Raw genomic sequence first — 18,588 nt, forward strand, 5'->3', positions numbered from 1 at the left:
GATTAAAAAGTGCAGACCAGATTGGAAATATTTTTTCATGGCTGGATAACAAAGAGTGATTCATGGAGGGCTGGCATGGGATAGCAATGGCATTTAGACTTATATGCCGCTTCACAGTGCTTTCTAAGTGGTTTACAGAGTCAGCATATGGCCCCCAAACAATCCGGGCCCTCGTTTTACTGACCTCGGAAAGGATGGAAGACTGAGTCAACCTTCAGCCAGTGGGATTTGAACTAACGAACTGCTGGCAATTGGCAGTCAGCAGAATTAGCCTGCAATACTGCATTCTAGCCACTGTGCCACCGTGACGGCTCTATATAGCTTGTTGGTCCAGTTCACAAGTGCTTCTTATCCAGTGGTGAAATTCAATTTTTTACTACCAGTTCTGTGGGCGTGGCTTGGTGGGCGTGGCAGGGGAAGGATACTGCAAAATCTCCATTCCCACCCCACTCCAAGTAAAGGATACTGCAAAATCTCCATTCTCTCCCCACTCCAGGGGAAGGATTCTGCAAAATCTCCATTCCCACCGAACTCCAGGGGAAGGAACTGCAAAATCCCCATTCCCACCCCACTCCAAGAAAAGGATACTGCAAAATCCCCATTCTCTCCCCACTCCAGGGGAAGGATTCTGCAAAATCTCCATTCCCACCGAACTCCAGGGGAAGGATTCTGCAAAATCTCCATTCCCACCGAACTCCAGGGGAAGGAACTGCAAAATCCCCATTCCCATCCCACCTCTGGGGGAAGGATACTGCAAAATCCCCATTCCCTCCACACTCCAGGGGAAGGATACTGCAAAATCTCCATTCCCACCGAACTCCAGGGGAAGGATACTGCAAAATCCCCATTCCCATCCCACCTCTGGGGGAAGGATACTGCAAAATCCGCATTCCCTCCGCACTCCAGGGGAAGGATACTGCAAAACCTCCATTCCCTCCCCACTCCAGGGGAAAAATACTGCAAAATCTCCATTCCCATCCCACCTCTGGGGGAAGGATACTGCAAAATCTCCATTCCCATCCCACTCCAGGGGAAGGATACTGCAAAATCCCCATCCCCGTCCCACTCCTGGGGGAAGGATATTGCAAAATCTCCATTTCACCCCACTCTGGGGCCAGCCAGAGGTAGTATTTGCCGGTTCTCCAAACTACCCCAAATTTCTGCTACCGGTTCTCCAGAACCTGTCAGAATCTGCTGAATTTCACCCCTGTTTCCATTTCTACAAAGTGTTTCCATTTCTGATCTTTCTGGCCTCTGTTGTTAAGTGAATCATGAAAGTTGCTAAGTCAGTAACACAACAGAAATGACTTCTCCATTGACTTTGCTTGTCAAAGGTGATCCCATGACTCCGGGATATGACAACCGTCATAAATATGAGTCTGGTACTATTGTAAGTGTCTTGAGTTTTGATCCTGTGACCACGGGGTTGCCGCTGCGAAGGTCGTAAGTGTGAAAAACTTTTTTCAGCGCTGTTACAACTTCAAACGGTCTCTGAATGAACTGGCATAAATCAAGAGCCACTCGTGGCAAATTTGAAGGGGGACTGGGGAATTCTGGGAGTTGAAGTCCACGCGTCTTAAAATGGCCATGGTTGAGAAAACACTGCTTTATGTACAGTATCTTCAGCAGGCACATTTTTTTCTTAATATTGTTTCAGAAGATGAGTAGCCTTTGGCATAAAAGCCCTGCGACCTTCAAACCATCAGGAACAGCCACATGTGTGGGAAGCTTTGTCTGTTGCTCTCTCTCTGGGTCAAACGGCATAACAACCTTGAAAAGGCCTAACGTTGCAAGCCACATTTAACTTAAAAAAAAACACATCCTCTTCCTGTAACGGAGGCTGATATTTTGCACTTGGAGACTTGAGATCCTTTTAATATTATTAACTGAAAAAACAATGCAATGGTTGCGATGAAAGGAACTGCAATACGGTATTATTCTGGGTTGCGGACTGTATGGCGGTTGACTTTTGCCCCCAGAAAATGCAACGTAATCTATTTTAGCAGGCAGGTGGCAAGGAAAAATAAAAAAAGTAAAACGCCATTTCAAAAGCCTTTATAAATTAAATTCATTTTAGATAAGCCGACAGGAAAATAAAACTGACGCTGATTAAAAGTTAGGACTTGATTGAGAGACCACCCGGAAAATCTAGGCCTGGGGAATAAAATAAAATTGCAGAAGTTAATGTTAAGCTTCTTTGATGCGCCTGTTTCCAAGAAACTGTAAGGGTGTTGTCAGATTTTCCTACTGGCAATCTGGACAAGAAAGAATTAATATGTTTCAGGGTTCTGATTAGTATCTTTATTAGAAGGAAGTTTACTTTTACAAAACAAGCATTTCAGTATGTGGTCTACTTACAAATCTTCTTTCTATCTATCTATCTATCTATCTATCTCTCTCTCTCTCTCTCTCTCTCTCTCTCTCTCTCTCTCTCTCTCTCTATCTATCTATCTATCTATCTATCTATCTATCTAAAAATGGGTGTATGTGTGTCTGTGTGTACCAGCATAACTCTGGAACGCCTCGAGCAATTTCAACCAAACTTGGTACACAGATGACTTACTCTCTGGAAACAAATACTATGAGGGTAAGACACCCCTAACGTCCCTCGGGATGTGTGTGTGTGTCCGTCCTGGCACGCAGGTGTCACGCAGAGCCCATCTCAGCTCCACCGTTCATGCGCGCAGACCTCCCGCCGGCCAGCTGATTTTTGGGTCTCTGCTGCGCATGCACGGGGGAACGCAGAGGGGTGCGACGCAAGCCCCCCATGGCCTGTGTTTGCTTCCAGGAGGCTGCAGAAAGGCCCAAAATGGGGTCCGAGGGGGGGCATTGATGTACACATGGTGTGTGTGTGTGTATCGCACGACACTATAGATATAAATCATTCCCTTTTCCTGTCTAATGCAGGATTAGGAAAAATAAATACCCAGGCAATGCTGGCTTATCAGCTAGTCATATATATAATTGGAGGCAATATAGGTCTGGCCATTTTTTCCCCATGCTGTTTTGGTACCAAGAAACCAGCCTTGACTTTTGGCAAAACCCAGGTAGTCCTCGATTTACGACCACAGTGGAGCCCAACAATTTCCATTGTTAAAACATTGCTAGGGGATTTTTGCTTGTTAATAGGATTATAAGCCAATGAATAGGTTAACTCAAAGTTCTACTTCAATTTTGGGAAGTTCCCATCAACTTGAGACATTTCTTAATCTATTGCAAAGATTTATGAACAGTGGTGATTAAGTTCTGATTCTTTCAATGTTTGTCAGTTGAGCTCATTTGTCAAGAATAAGTATACAAAAAAGAAACAAGCAAACCAAAAGAATGAAGTTTTTTAGAATGCAAGGATCTAAAATAGATCTTTTGGTGGGTGGTAATCCTTAGCTGGCCTTGATTGATCTCCTAAAATTAAACAAAGCCAGTTAGCCCTGGAAAAGGGAAATCTCCTGGGATGTATCAGTGCTGAAGGCTAGAGTGGGAAATTAGTAAACTCCGTTGAGCTCAGTGGAAAACTTTTTGCTGCCAAGTAATCAGGAATATGCTTCAGCTTTTCTATGACATCTCCCTTCCCCCCCCTTTTTTTTTGACATCCTCTTTGACGAATATATTTTTCCAAGGAATTAGAAAAGTGCAAGAAGTTATCACCTCATTGTTCAACTGTCATGAATGCTGGAGCTGTTTAGTACAACTTATAAATAGCCATAGAAACCTGGAAGGAGTCTGGTAGCACTTTTTCCAACTAACTGGTTTTATTAAAAGGCTTCAGCCTTTTTGTGCAGCTCAGAGAAACTTGTGGCTGACAATAAAATGTGCCAATAAAAGGAGAATATTTGTAGCTCGGGGTTGAAGGGTGGGGTCCTTTGGTGCTCTCTGAGCTTGGTTTTTTTCTTACAGACATTTCATTACCCAAATTAGGTAACATCATCAGTGCTAGGAGGGAGTGGGGTTTGTTAATAAAATTGTTCTGACTGAGGCTTCCCAAGAGCATGAAACAAACTTCTTGTCCCAACAAAAAACCCTTTTATTAATTGACTGTGAATTCTGCTCATTCACAGCTGGCAAAGTCTTTCAAAGGAGGATTTACAGTCACAGAACTTATCTGGCTTGGAGCTGGCAGGCCGCTATATGCGGAACCTGGCAAGGAGCCTCAGAGAGTCGCGAACCAATTAAGTGAAATAATTGTCTCCTGCAAAGTCCATTCCCCTTTCGCTCCTCTTTTGTTTCCTTTGGGAGGAGACAGGCACCTGAGAGTAGAACAAGAAGCAATGGGTGGAAACTAATCAAGGAGAGAAGCAACTTAGAACTCAGGAGAAATTTACTGACAGTTAGAACAATGAATCAGTGGAACAGAAGTTGCCTCCAGAAGTTGTGACTGCCCCAACATTGGAAGTCTTTAAGAAGAAGTTGGATAGCCATTTGTGTGAAACGGTATAGGGTTTCCTGCCTAGGCAGGGGGTTGGACTAGAAGACCTCCAAGGTCCCTTCCAACTCTGCTATTGTATTGTATTGTAATTGTCTCATCTGTCTAATCCAGGATTTGAATCAAAGGTCATTACAAGTAGTCCTTGACTTACAACCACAATTGGGACTGGAATCTCAGTCACTGAGTGAAGCACTCCTTAAGCGAGAGGCCCATGTGACTGCTTCAGTCAACAACTGCAGTCCCAGAACTCATGATCGTGGTTGTTAAGGGATCTTCCAGATCATTTAGGGGATGGATGGAAAAAGCTGCCTGCCCAAGGATTTCAGTTCCCTGTGGAGCTGAAGTCAACTGGACAGCCAGTTCTTGGAGAATGAAATGGCTCCCTGCTCAAAGGTTTCAGCTCTGTGTGGAAATAAAATCCTCCTGGGATGTAGCCTTTTTGTTCTGGAATGTTCCTATAGCCCGCTGAAAGATTTTTACTCCACTTTGTTCACGGAGGAGAAAGCCTTTGGGGATCCTGCAGGAATGGAGCTGAAATGTTTGGGATTTGGGCTCTCTATCTATCCCCCCTCTCCTTTCTATTTCCTAATTTCCCTTTGGAGGGGAAATCTTTCAAGGGCTGCAGAAATGGAGCTGAATTCCTGAACAATCCCTTTGGTCTGCGAAGGATTCAGCTCTTCTCCCTTTCCTTCACTTGCAACCTTTCCTGCCGGCTTCACCATTGATTTTTCTGGGGAAGCCGGCAGAGAATGTGCAGAAGATGGTCACGTGATTGTGATGTGCTTGGCAAGCAGTCGTAAATGCAAAACAGAGAGACAGTACCTGCAGCCAACACTTTGTATTCTGAACGCAAGTGGGGAATCCATTCTATCATATTTTTGCCACAGGTTGATTGGAGGTGCCTCTAAAGGTCTTGTGGGCAATTTTAAATTTAGCTGTTTGCTTCCCAGGGTCCTTTGAGATGAAGCCAGCCTGGGAATGTTGCTAATCAATCAATTTTTTTAGGTAAGCTCCCCATTGGGAGAGCGAGTACGTTCAGAGAAGCGTTGTGAGAGTTGTGTTGGAGAATACACAAACCAGCAGACAGAGACACGGCAGTGTAAATAGGCATTTAACTTTCGTGGAAATAGAGGTATCAGAGTTCATCAAACAGTCCAAGTCATACATGGATAAGACAGTCAGTCATCAACATCTTTCAATTAAGGGATAATCCAAATAACATAGTCCAGTATCATATAATCAGTCTGGTACACAAAGTTTCCTAACAGTTGCAAAACTTACAATAGCTCACGGCACTTTCTAACAGCCAGCTTCCAAAACACTCAGATCAGATCAGCCCAGCATCTAACATAACAGAGAGCTAACAGTCATTCTGGCTCCCTCTTATGGCCGATTGAGGAAAACAGCAACCAATCACATTTTACAGTATGATTTAAAGAAACAGGTACAGCATTGCTATATGATTTATATATTGCCAACCCAACCGTTAGTTTATATTCCTAACAAATTTGAAAGTACTAGTGCTGTGTTTGGCAACCTTAAACACTCAAAGAGCCATTTGGACCCACTTCCCACGGAAAAGAAAACACCGGGAGCCACAAAACTTTTCCCGCGCCTGACTATTTCCTGAGCACCCACAAAACTAGCATATGCATTTGAATTAAAGGTTCTGTTTTCTTCTAAAACTTTTTTTTTCTTAGATTTCTCCATCGTTGGCCTCCTGGGGGTCGAAAAGCTCAATAAATCGCCTGCTGGCGGGTGTCACTTATTGGCCAGTTGTGACACATATTTTGAGCGACAGGGAGCTGCAGCAGAGGGGTGAAAGAGCCACATGCGGCTCCAGAGCCGTGGATTGCTGACCCCTGCCTTAGTGTTTGGACCTGAATTCCTTGTGCTTTTTAGGATTCAAGTAAAATCTTGGAGGACATAGCAAGCTTTTTTTCTGCAACACCTGAGGTTTAACTCTGTACTTTCTCTCAAGCAGGTGGATTGCCAAGATGCCTTGGAAACCGCCGCCCGGGCAGAAGGTCTTCCTTTGGAGAGCTCCGCAGATTCTCACCTACGAGTGCTGGATGAAGAGCACCCCAAAGGGAAATATCACTATGGCCTCAATCTGATGAAACCCATCCGGACTACTTCCAAGTATGGCTTTCTTTAAGTGGAGCTGTAAGAGGCAGCTGGTTTTTAACCAAGAATGCCTAGCTGAATGGAGGTCTGTGGGGAAAACAACAGAAATTTTATTTCAAAATGCGGGTAGTCCTCGATTTGCAACAGTTATGATCGTTTTTCACACTTACGACTATTGCAGCATCCCCATGGTCATGTGATTGAAATTCAGAGGCTTGGCATTTGACTCATATTTATAACAGTTGCAGCGTCCCGGGGGCCACAAGATCTGGTAAACTAAGTCAATGGGGAAACCAGATCCACTTAACAACTGTGTCACTAGCTTGACACAACTGTAGTGATTTTTACAACTGTGGCAAAAAAAGTAAAATGGGACAAAATTCCCTTGACAGCTGTCTCACTTAGCAAAAGAAATGATGGGTCGTAAGTCAAGGACTATCTGTATAGTGTTCATTTGCAAGGAACTAGAACAACTCCCAGGTCAGAGTAGCTTCTTTATTGCTATTCTCCTATTTTATAAGAATGTCACCTGATTACATTCTCTTATGAACAGACAGAGATCCCAAAGATGCTTTTCCAAAGGGATTTTCTTGGTTTTTTTCCTCGAATCTCATCCAAGAAGCTTCTTCAGTTGCCTTTTGGAAAAGAATCTTTGGGACAACACCTCCAGAAGTTGTGAGTGCTTCGTCATTGGGAGGTTTTTAAGAAAAGGCTAGACAGCCACTTATCTGAAATTGTATTGGGTCTCCTGCTTGAGCAGGGGGTTGGACTAGAAGACCTCCAAGGTCCCTTCCAGCTCTGTTCTGATTGATTGATTGAACCATGACCTGGATGATTTGAGAATCTCCATAGACAGACAGATAAAGAATCCAATCATCTGGGCTGGGTCACTTCCTCCTACAGAATTACTCTTAAGCAAAAGCCAACCTGTTTACTCCCCTCTCTAATATAGCTGGAAATACCACCACTTATAGGCCAAGTGCCATATCATCTGCTGGGCATGGTTTACAGACTAAGCCACTACAGTTTGTCTTCCTACAAACTGTAGTGGCTTAGTCTATAAACCAGTGTTTCTCAACCTTGGCGACTTTAAGTCCTGTGGACTTCAACTCCCAGCTGTGCTGGCTGGGGGATTCTGGGAGTTGAAGTCCACAGGACTTAAAGTCGCCAAGGTTGAGAAACACTGCTATAAAACATGCACAAAAAGCTGTGAATTGTACCTACAAACAAAAACAATTGGGTGTATATAAAGCACTAAGCCAAAAATAAACCAGCTGGTGTCTGGTTTCGTCCTGTGTAAATACTCAGCTATCTAAAACTGGTTCATACACTATGTTAAGCTATAGTACATGTGGTCCACCACTTATGATCACAACTGAGTCCAAAATCTATGTCGCTAAGTGAGATATTTGCTACGTTTTGTCCCATTTTACGGCTTTTCTTGCCATGTTTGTTAAGCAAGTCACTGCTGTCGTTAAATTAGTCACAGGGTTGTTAAGTGAATCTGGTTTCCCCATTGACTGCTTGTCAGAAGGTCACGAAAGGGGATGCCATAACCCCAGGACACCGCAACCGTCATAAATATGAGCCAATTGTCAAGCATCCAAATGTAAATCCCATGACCACTGCAACAGTCATAAGTGTGAAAAATGGTCGTAAGTCGCTTTTTTTCAATGCTGTTGTAACTTTGCACGGTCACTAAGCAAACTCTGGAGGATTACCTGCCTATAATCCGTGTTTCTCAACCGTGGCCACTTTAAGATGTGTGGGCTTCAACTCCCATACTTCCCTAGCCAGCATGGGGAATTCTGGGAGTTGAAGTCCACGCATCTTAAAATGGATATGGTTGAGAAACATTGATATAGTTTAATTCAGACGTGTGCTAGAACAAAATGCGTACTTCTTTCTGCCTTTAATGAGTTCTCTTTCTTCCTATCCTTTTAGGCACCGGCACCCAATTGACAATGCTGGTTTGTTTTCCTACATGACGTTTTCTTGGCTTTCTCCTTTGGCAAGATTAGCCTACAAAAAAGGAGAACTGCTGATTCAAGATGTGTGGCCTTTGTCGACTCAAGATTCTTCCGAGGTTAACTGCAGAAGGTATGGAATGCTTGCAATGCTACCAATTAACCTCTCCCTCCCAAGAGACTTGTATAGGGGAATTCCCATAATTAAATTCCATTTCTTTTCCTTCAATAAATCTGGGCAGTTGGCATGCAGCTTTCCTTTTTTCCGGGGTGTCAAGACCTTTTCTACTTGTCTCCACACCTGCATTCAAAAGGTGCACCTTCTCTCACTGAGCCCAACCAGTGCATCATGTTGCTTTCTTAATCCATATTGCCAATTCTTAGGTTTAACATCCGCAACATATACCCTATTTTTCAGAGTATAAGACGCACCTTTTTCCCTCAAAAAAGTGGGTGAAAATCTGGGTGCGTCTTATATACTGAATACAGCATTTTTGGCCTTCCGAACCCTGCCCCCTTGCAAAAATGGCCATGCAAAGCCTTTTAGAAGGCTTCCAGAGTGCTCCTGGGGACTGGGGAGGGCAAAGATGAGCGAAAAACAGGCCATTTTTTGCTCGTTATTGCCCCCCCCCCAGCTCCCAGGAGCACTCTACAAGCCACCTAAAGGCTATGCATTCCCTTTTTTTGACAAGAAACGGGCCCATTTTTGTGAAAAGGGGGCCGTTTTGGGGGGTCTGCAGAGTGCAAAAACTTTTTTTTTTAATTTGCCTCTTCAAAATCTTGGTGTATCTTATACTCTGAAAAATACGGTATATTCCTTAACAAGGATTTGATCAACCCTAACTGTATCTACCTCTTCCTTCCACTCCAGGCACTCCTTCCAAAAATATTGGTAGTCCTCTACTTACAACAGTTTGTTTAGTGACTGTTCGAAGTTATAATGGCACTGAAAAAAGTAACTTGATCATTTTTCAAAATTACGACCGTTGAAGCATCCTGATGATCATGTGATCTAAATTCAGATTCTTGGCAACTGGCCCGTCTTTACGATGGTCGCAGTGTCCTGGGGTCATGTGGTTTCCTTTTGCGACCTTGTGACAAGCAAAGTCAATGGGGAAACCAGATTCACTTAAGAATCTTGTTACTAACTTAACAGCTGCAGTGATTCACTTAATGACTGTGACAAAAAAAAGATCTAAAATAGATCAAAGTCTCACTTAGCAACTGAATTTTTGGACTCGGTTGTGGTCGTAAGTCACTGTACCATTTTCTGCTGCTGCTTTTTAAAGTCTTTCTCCTCTAGTCTCCTCCTCTCCTTAATTTTTCCTCTGTAACACAATTTTGATTTCTCCTTCTCAGTCCCTCTCTTTTTGCAATCTTAGCCAGGTCTGTCTCTAGCAACAAATGGTCAAGTTCCTTTATACCTTAAATCTTGCCTTTTTCTTTGTAAATAGTCATTCCTAAATTAACCAACATCCTATTGCAAATGTTCCTTTCATGTTGTCTAGCCCAAAAAAATTGCCTCCTTCCCAGAAAAAGTTTTTTTTTAAAAATAGCAATAGCAATAGCAGTTAGACTTATATACCGCTTCATAGGGCTTTCAGCCCTCTCTAAGCGGTTTACAGAGTCAGCATATCGCCCCCAACAACAGTCTGGGTCCTCATTTCACCCACCTCGGAAGGATGGAAGGCTGAGTCAACCTTGAGCCGGTGAGATTAGAACCGCTGAACTGCAGATAACAGTCAGCTGAAGTGGCCTGCAGTACTGCACCCTAACCACTGTGCCACCTCGGCTATATAACTGATTTAAACTGCTTTATAACAAAAATGACCATGAATTCATGTGTACTGTATTTTTCGGAGTATAAGACACACCATTTTCCCTCAAAAAAGAGGCTGAACATCTGAGTGCATCTTATACACCGAATACAGCATTTTTTGCCTCCTGAAGCCCCGCCCCCTTCACCAAAATGGCCGTGCATACCCTTATGGAGGCTTTCAGAGAGCTCCTGGGGGCTGGGGAGGGCAGAAATGAGCAAAAAAGGGGGGCATTTTTTGCTCCCCCAGCCCAGCAGCACTCTATAAGCCTCCATAAGGCTATACATGCAATTTTTCTTGACAAAAAACGGCCCCGTTTTCACGAAAAACGGGCCGTTTTCTGCTCGTTTTCGGCCTCCCCCAGGAGCAACTCTGCAAGCCCCCCGCCCCCAAGGCTATTGATGCCTTTAAAAAATACGGCCCCATTTTCGCGAAGAACGGATTGTTTTGGGGAGGTTTGCAGAGTGCAAAAACTTTTTTTTTTCTTTTTGAAAGCTCTTTAACTGATTGATGAGAATTACATTGATCAAGTGCTGTGCCAGCAGAAACAAAGTCATAGGTGCTGCAGATTGTCAGCGATTTCCTTCTCCAGCACATGGATAAATACACTTGGAAACATCTACCAGCCTACCTACTCTCTCTCTCTCTCCCTACCTACTGTATTTCTCCCTCCCCTCTACCTATGTACCTACTACTCTCTCTCTCTCCCTACCTATCTATTGTATTTCTCTCTATATATATTTATCTCTCTCTATTTCTCTCTCTCTCTATTTCTCTCTCCCTCCCTCTCCCTTTACCTACCTACCTACCTACCTACCTACCTACCTACCTACCTACCTACTGTCTTTCTCTCTCTACCTACCTACTGTATTTCTCTCTATTTCTCTCCCTCTCTATCCCTTTATCTACCTACCTACTTTTTAAAAAATATTGCCTCTTCAAAACCTTGGTGCGTCTTATACTCCGAAAAATACAGTATTTAAAGCTAGAACTGGTTCTGCTCTTAAAATGAGGCTTGTGTTTCTCTGTTGCAATCTACCTCCCTTCCCTTCTCCGCTCTCCCTCCTTCATACTCCCTTACAGGTAGTCCTCAATTTACAACCATTCATTTAATGGCCGAAGTCACCATGACATTGAAAAAAGTAACACGACCGTTTTTTCACACTTATGACCGTGGCAGCATCCCCATGGTCATGTGATCAAAACTCAGACGCTTGGCAGCTGATTCATATTTATGACGGTTGCAGTGTCCTGGGGTCATGCGATCCCTTTTTGCAGCCTTCTGACAAGCAAAGTCAATGGGGAAGCCAGATTCACTTAACAACCGTGTCACTAACTTAACAATTGCAGGGATTCACTTAACAACCGTGGCAAGAAAGGTTGCAAAATGGGGCAAAGTTCACTTAACGCTTGTCTTGCTTAGCAACAGACATTTGTGGCTCAATTGTGGTTATAAGTTGAGGACTACCCTGACAACTCCCTTGTCAGGGAAATTGCGCAGCAGGTGTCCAAATGAAGTCAGAGACGCTGACACGAACTTGTAGTTGTATATAAATAAATCTATTTTACATCAATATAGACAGCAAACTAGACAGTCGGGAAAACAAGACAATGGGTTTGCTGTTGCTGCAAGAAAAGATCATAAAACCAAGTCAGTCACACGAGTGACCTGCTTTACAACCTTCACGGTCGTAACTGCCAGGCTCAACGGTGGTCGTAAGGACTACCTGTCGTTGTGTAATTGAAAGTAAAGTTGGAAATTAACATGCTACAATAGTCTCTTAAATAACTGGTCTTCCTAGATAAACGCTGTAATCCTTGGTTTGTTTAGCATGTTAGCATTCATAATCCGATTAATAGTTAAGCTCTAAAGGTAACTTTGAAATCTTAGGCTCAACAGTTCAGCCTTAGGGTTGAAATGCAGATGGCAACACAACGGTTCCAAATCAGCTCTCGTTTGATTTTTCTTCCAACCATTTTCCTACATTTAAAGCTTCATTTTCCAGTCATCCCATGATCTCTCTTGATCGGAAAAGGCCCGGGATGAACTCTCAATCCCCTGCCTTAACAAACAAAACAAGCAAAAAAATTAGAATACTGCTAGGCAGTAAAAATAAGGTAGAACGAATGAGGCATTTATATTCCCTTTCTGGGTTCTAGATTAGAATAACAGAGTTGGAAGGGACCTTGGAGGTCTTCTAGTCCAACCCCCTGGTTAGGTAGGAAACCCTACACCAGACAAATGGCTATCCAACATCTTCTTAAAGACTTCCAGTGTTGGGGCATTTACAACTTCTAGAGGCAAGTTGTTCCAATGATTAATTGTTCTATGTCAGGAAATTTCTCCTCAGTTCTAAGTTGCTTCTCTCCATGATTAGTTTCCACCCATTGCTTCTTGTTCTACCCTCAGGTGCCTTGGAGAATAGTTTGACTCCCTCTTCTTTGTGGCAACCCCTGAGATATTGGAAGGCTGCTATCATGTCTCCCCTGGTCCTTCTTTCCATTAAACTAGACATGCCCAGTTCCTGCAACTGTTCTTCCTGTGTTTTAGCCTCCAGTCCCCTAATCCTCTTTCTTGCTCTTCTCTGCACTTTTTCTAGAGTCTCCACATCTTTTCTACATCGTGGCGACCAAAACTGGATGCAGTTCTGCTAAAGACCACAGGACTACATCCAGCATAGATTATTTTTATTCTCATAACTAAAGCAAGGAGACAAACAGAAGCAATTGGTGTTTTTTGTTTTTTTTACTGTGTCCCAATCCCACTGCTTCAGTTACTAAATTTAAATATCTTAACACAACAGTTTGTATTGCGTTAAGGGGTTTGTCAAGGGTTTCTTGCACATCAGTGGACGTATCCAGGTAGTCCTTGACTAGCCTTGGTCAAGGTTAATGGTCAGGGTAATTACGGAGCAAGTGTCCAAATGAAGTCAGAGACATTGACACGAACTTGTAGTTTCGTATACATAAATATATTTAACAACTATTATTTACAGCAGACAAGATTCTATTCTCCAAAGCACCTGAGGGCAGGACAAGAAGCAATGGGTGGAAACTAATCAAGGAGAGAAGCAACTTAGAACTCAGGAGAAATTTACTGACAGTTAGAACAATTAATCAGTGGAACAGAAATTGCCTCCAGAAGTTGTGAATGCCCTAACACTGGAGGTTTTTAAGAAGATGTTGGATAGCCATTTGTCTGAAACGGTATTAAGGTTTCCTGCCTAGGCAGGGGGTTGGACTAGAAGACCTCCAAGGTCCCTTCCAACTCTGCTATTGTATTGTAAGATAGTCAGGCAAGCCATCATGAGGTAAATCACGAACAGCACATAGAGCACACAGAAGAAAAAGGCGGGGAAAAAGGGAAACTCCCCCTCACACCCCCAGCAACCAATCACAGCACAAATTGCCTCACACAGGAGCCCGCCCTCTCCAATCAATCAACCACAACTGTATCATCATTTTACTCTTTAATTGCACAGAGAACATTTCCGTTTTTGATCTGTCTAATGATCAGCATTGGGAAAAGGTGATCTATCTAGAAGTCTGTATTTGCCTTGGCTTCTTTTTAGCATTGCTTCCTTCTGCTTATTCTGCTTTTACCCTATCCTTACAAAGCAGTAAGAAAAAAATAAATGCCCACAGCTGCTGGATTGAAGTAAAGCTAGTCGGCATGCTGTGGATATTATACTCATGAGGTTGAGGTCAAACAATCATGTCCGGGCAGTAAGAAAACAGGTTCTGCATTTACATCAGAGGTGGGGGAACCATGGGCCTCTTATGACTTGTGGACTTCAACTCCCAGAATTCCTGAGCCAGCCTCTATGATGTACATAGATTGGATTGGATTTATTACATTTATATGCCGCCCTTTTCCCCGAAGGGGACTCAGGGCGGCTCACAATTCAGTCAGGGAAGGGGGTACAGACAGGGGGGATAAAAAGACGAAAATAACAATACAAAATTTAAAAAACACACAACAACCATACCATTCGAGAAGGGGGGCAAAAAGCTCTTTAGCCCCAGGCCTGTCGGAACAGCCAGATTTTAAGGGCTTTGCGGAAGGCCTGGAGGGTGGTGAGGGTTCGAATCTCCATGGGGAGCTCGTTCCAGAGGGTCGGAGCAGCCACAGAGAAGGCCCTCCTCCGGGTAGTCGCCAGTCGGCATTGGCCGGCGGATGGAATTCGGAGGAGGCCTAATCTGTGGGATCTGATCGGTCTAGTGGAGGTAATTAGAGAGAGGTAATTATAGAGACTCCATAAACCCAATTGTTTTTAGTAAAAGGCACTGATTCTTTTGAATTATAAAGCCCACGTACATATATTAATATTATTAAAACACCTTATACTTAGAAAAAGGTAACCCCCTTTTTAAACAAATAATATTTGATTTTTTTTAAAAAAAACAAGGGAAATGCATATTTCCTGGCTTCTAGGTAGAGAGAGAGATTGCTTGGATGCACTATATGTGGTTTCATCTTCTTCCAGATTGGAAAGACTTTGGCACCAAGAGGTACATGACTGTGGGCCAGACGATGCCTCCCTTTGTAGAGTCGTGTGGAACTTCTGTCGCACTAGGCTCATCATTTCCATTGCGTGTTTAATGGTCACACAACTTGCTGGCTTCAGTGGACCAGTAAGTACAATCCATCCTTTATCTTGCATCCAGACTGGCCTCTGTCCTTCAGCCAGCGCTAATGCGTTCAGGTTACATTGCAGAGAATCTGCTAGATGTTGTGATTAGTTAGAACCATGCCTTTGCAGCTTGCAGAGAAGAAATAGGTCTTCCAGCTGCAGGAATCCTAAGACTTTCAAGACTTTCCTCCTTTCCTTCCTTCCTTCCTTCCTTCCTTCCTTCCTTCCTTCCTTCCTGCCTGCCTGCCTGCCTGCCTGCCTGCCTGCCTTCCTTCCTTTCCTTCCTTTCCTTCCTTTCCTTCCTTTCCTTTCCTTCCTCCCTCCATTCCTCCCTCCCATTTTTCTCTTTCCCTTGCTTCTCTTTTCTTTTTTTCCTTCCTTCCTTCCTTCCTTCCTTCCTTCTTTCCTTCCTTCCTTCCCTCCCTCCCTCCTTCCTTCCTTCCTTCCTTCCTTCCGCCCCTTTCTCTCTTTTCCTTGCTTTTTATGTGGCCTAAAGTTTCATTGCTTGTCTTCAGTGGCTATAGCTGGAGAGGGGAGGGCAAAGAATTTCCTGGGCTAAATCTACAGTTACCTATGAATAAAAGTCATGTTATTTTGCTTGGCGTTCTCTTTCGAGGAAGTGGAACTGAATGGTGGTGACACATTACGTTTTAAGGTCCTTAGGAACCAGGGTTCGTAGGAGTTTATAGAGCTAGCATTGTTCGACGTGTGAAAACACAGTGGGGCAGGTACCTGTGGCATGATTAGATTTTGCTTCTAGCAATGTTGGTTGACGAAGAGCGTGTAACGTAGGTCTTCATATTCACAGCATTTTCTTTTCGCCTGTTTGTTGCACCTGCTGTGCCAAATTTACTCTTTGACATCTTGACTAAATCTATTCTCTACAAATTTCCCTTGAGGAGTAGGAGCAGTGTTATTGCTTTGTAGTACACATTTCAGTTTGCTGATAAACGGGGAAGGTTCAGTGCTCTGGGTAAGTACAGCTGAGGTTAATGTTGAAACAGTTTTGTCTTCTGTCTCTTTAAAAAAAAAAAAACCACCACCCAATCCTATCCCATCCTTAAACTCTGAAAAGTTTTGCTTGCATTTCTTATTAAGAAGGAAGTAAATTGTGTTTCTCAGTCTCTGTTACTGTTGTTGTAATGGGAATGAAAGCTCTCACGAGCTGTTTCACTGGATTATGCTATTAATAAGAATGAGGTTTTAACAGAACCGGTTCCTCCAAGAAGAGCTTCTGTCATTGTTTCACTACAGAGCCCAGTGGAGGCTCTTAAGGCCTAAGAGAGAGAGCAGGCAACTGAATTGTCATCTTTGTTTTGCACAGTTTCAGCCCATCTGAAACACAGGACAAGAAGGAAGAAGTAGCAGGCAGACTGCCCCCCTGAATTAGGATATGTGCAATTATTTGTATGCATTCCTCCATTGTCCAGAAATTTATATAACTTGCATGAACCCCCCTCAAATTAACTCCCTTATTCGGAGTACAAAGGGAATTGTTATCCTTACCCTTTGGCAACTTGATTGCTGTCTCTGCAGGAATTTCCATGGGTTAGTTTGCTTTGCTTTTAATCCATGTGGACTGGATCAAAGAAGAAATTTGAAATCTTTGCATTCATAAATAAAAATGCATTTTTCAGGGTTTTTCTTTTGTTTTTTGCAAACTACCATTGACATCTGGAGGTCCAAAAACCTGGAGTTCTAGTGAGGTTATTGAAATTCTTGGTGTTAATAATGCCTAAAACCCAAAGTCCTCCTTGTTCATAAGCTCCTTGTGTATCCAGACTCGCAAAACAGTCTGTCCCCCTCCCTTTTTTTTAAATTAAAGTAGCTTCAGGAATTTCTTGTCTGCTATCTGGTTTGCCCCACAACCTACCGAGACAGCTTAGGGTTTTTGTTTTTTTTAGCAGCCCTCAGAATCAGCATGAAATTTGTTTTTTTTTAAAAAAATATAAAATGGAGAGATACCCCCGTACTTTTGCTGAACAGGTCAAGCAGGACAACCTTTTTCAAACCTTGCCTTGGCTTCCATGGGACATTGAATTTATCGTTGAAAAAGCATTGAGTGAAGGATGCTCCAAGGTCTATTTTGCAGAGGGCATTGTGGAAGTGGAGGAGGGGGGAAGGGAGGGGGTGGACTGGTGGGGAGAGCCACTTAAGGTAAGCCTCCCACTCTTCCAAGTTCATTCCAGCCGCAGCTCGTTTTTGGCCCTAAAAGGCTGGATGTGAATCGAGGAGAGTTTTTCCTCTCTGTAGTGGAGCCAATGACAGAAGCTCTTCTTTAGAATTTCCAGGATGGCTGTATTCTGCGATCAGAATGAGACAGTCAAGCTGGGCAGAATCCCAAACGCCAAGATGGAAGGTAAGGTGATGTTTATTTGTGGGAATGTTTACAAACAGCCAGGCTAGCTTAGGGAAGCTACTTACCATTAATAGTTTTCATGAATAATTCCAGGAATAGTTTTTAGGGATAAATTCCTACGCTTCTGCTAGCTTGGGGTGACTGAATGCTTTTTTTTTAAAGATTGCATATATTGTTTCCCCCCCCCCCTTTTAATCTTTCTGCCGCTACTTTCTTTACATCTATAACAACAAAAAAAAAAATCTCTTAAGCCACCTTGTTGTTCTTCCCTGGAAATCTCTTGCTTTCTAGTTATTATGGTAGAAGAGAGTTGCTGTTGATGTTGCAAATATTATCCCTATTTCTTCCTGTGTCAAGTGGGGTTTGTGAGAAGACGTTGGCGGCCCTTGTCAGCATGTGGGGGTCATAGGTTATGAAAGTAGAGCACTGAAAGGTTATTCACGCTGCCAGTGACTTGATTTCAGTTGAAGGATTGGATCCTGGACCAGAAGCCGACAAATCTTGTTGCTAAATAGCATCAACCATACAAAAATAGCCAGTTGTGTCTCGGATGGAGAGAAAGTAAAGTCAAGCAATGGAGGAACAAGCTGGCATGGTGTGACCTTGGAATCTGCGCTCCTGTACTGTGATCAGAGATTTGCTTGAGGTCCTTTTTATTTTATTTTATTTTGGCTTGCTTTTTTGGACCTCTTTGGGCCCGTGACGGATGTCCAGCTGTTGACATGTGCATGTAAAAACTTGGGGGAGGAATCCTACCGAATAAGTTCTCAGTTGGAAATTCAGAATCAGCCACCTTGGGACTTATTTGTGTCCTTGCCTTCACTTTTTAACTTGATCCTGAGCCTCTGCTCCTTGTTTAAGAAGCGTTGACAACCCGTTGTTGTCCAGAACATTGATTTGCAAAGCCAGTTGTAGCCGTGGGGACTTCCTACAGACTCCGGAAATCCACCCCAAGCACCTCCATCCTTTCGCATTTTTGTGGTGGGCAACGGTACCTCTTGCCTTTGATTAAAGAACCTTGAAGCCTCCAGAATGTGTAGATGTCTTTATTGTTGGAAATGCCCAGCTGGAAAAAAGTCTTCCATCTAGCAAAGCCGTGTTAAACCAAAAAAGGAGGAAACACAACCTGGCCATGATGGGAGATCAATATCCACCAATGTTTCCCTCCTCCCTGGACTTTGTGAACAAACACTGGTCCTGCTTTTTCTCGTAATATTTGATTTTTTTTTTGTGTCTCTTTGCAAAATGTGAGCTCGATTTT

General features: G+C 43.2%; 1 protein-coding gene across 2 annotated transcripts in view; it reads left to right on the forward strand.

The window, feature by feature from the left end:
* ABCC5 (ATP binding cassette subfamily C member 5) overlaps positions 1 to 18,588 on the forward strand; it is a 72,681-nt gene that overhangs the window by 13,267 nt on the left and 40,826 nt on the right. Inside the window, exons 3-5 of one of the 2 annotated variants that reach the window (XM_032225015.1) lie at positions 6,405 to 6,565; positions 8,495 to 8,650; positions 14,822 to 14,969. In XM_032225015.1, the coding sequence (XP_032080906.1) occupies positions 6,405 to 6,565; positions 8,495 to 8,650; positions 14,822 to 14,969 (465 nt within the window). The remainder of the gene's footprint in view (positions 1 to 6,404; positions 6,566 to 8,494; positions 8,651 to 14,821; positions 14,970 to 18,588) is intronic. The other variant, XM_032225016.1, reaches the window with a different exon arrangement.

Source organism: Thamnophis elegans, chromosome 10 (genome assembly GCF_009769535.1).
Source record: "Thamnophis elegans isolate rThaEle1 chromosome 10, rThaEle1.pri, whole genome shotgun sequence".
Lineage (NCBI taxonomy): Eukaryota > Metazoa > Chordata > Lepidosauria > Squamata > Colubridae > Thamnophis > Thamnophis elegans.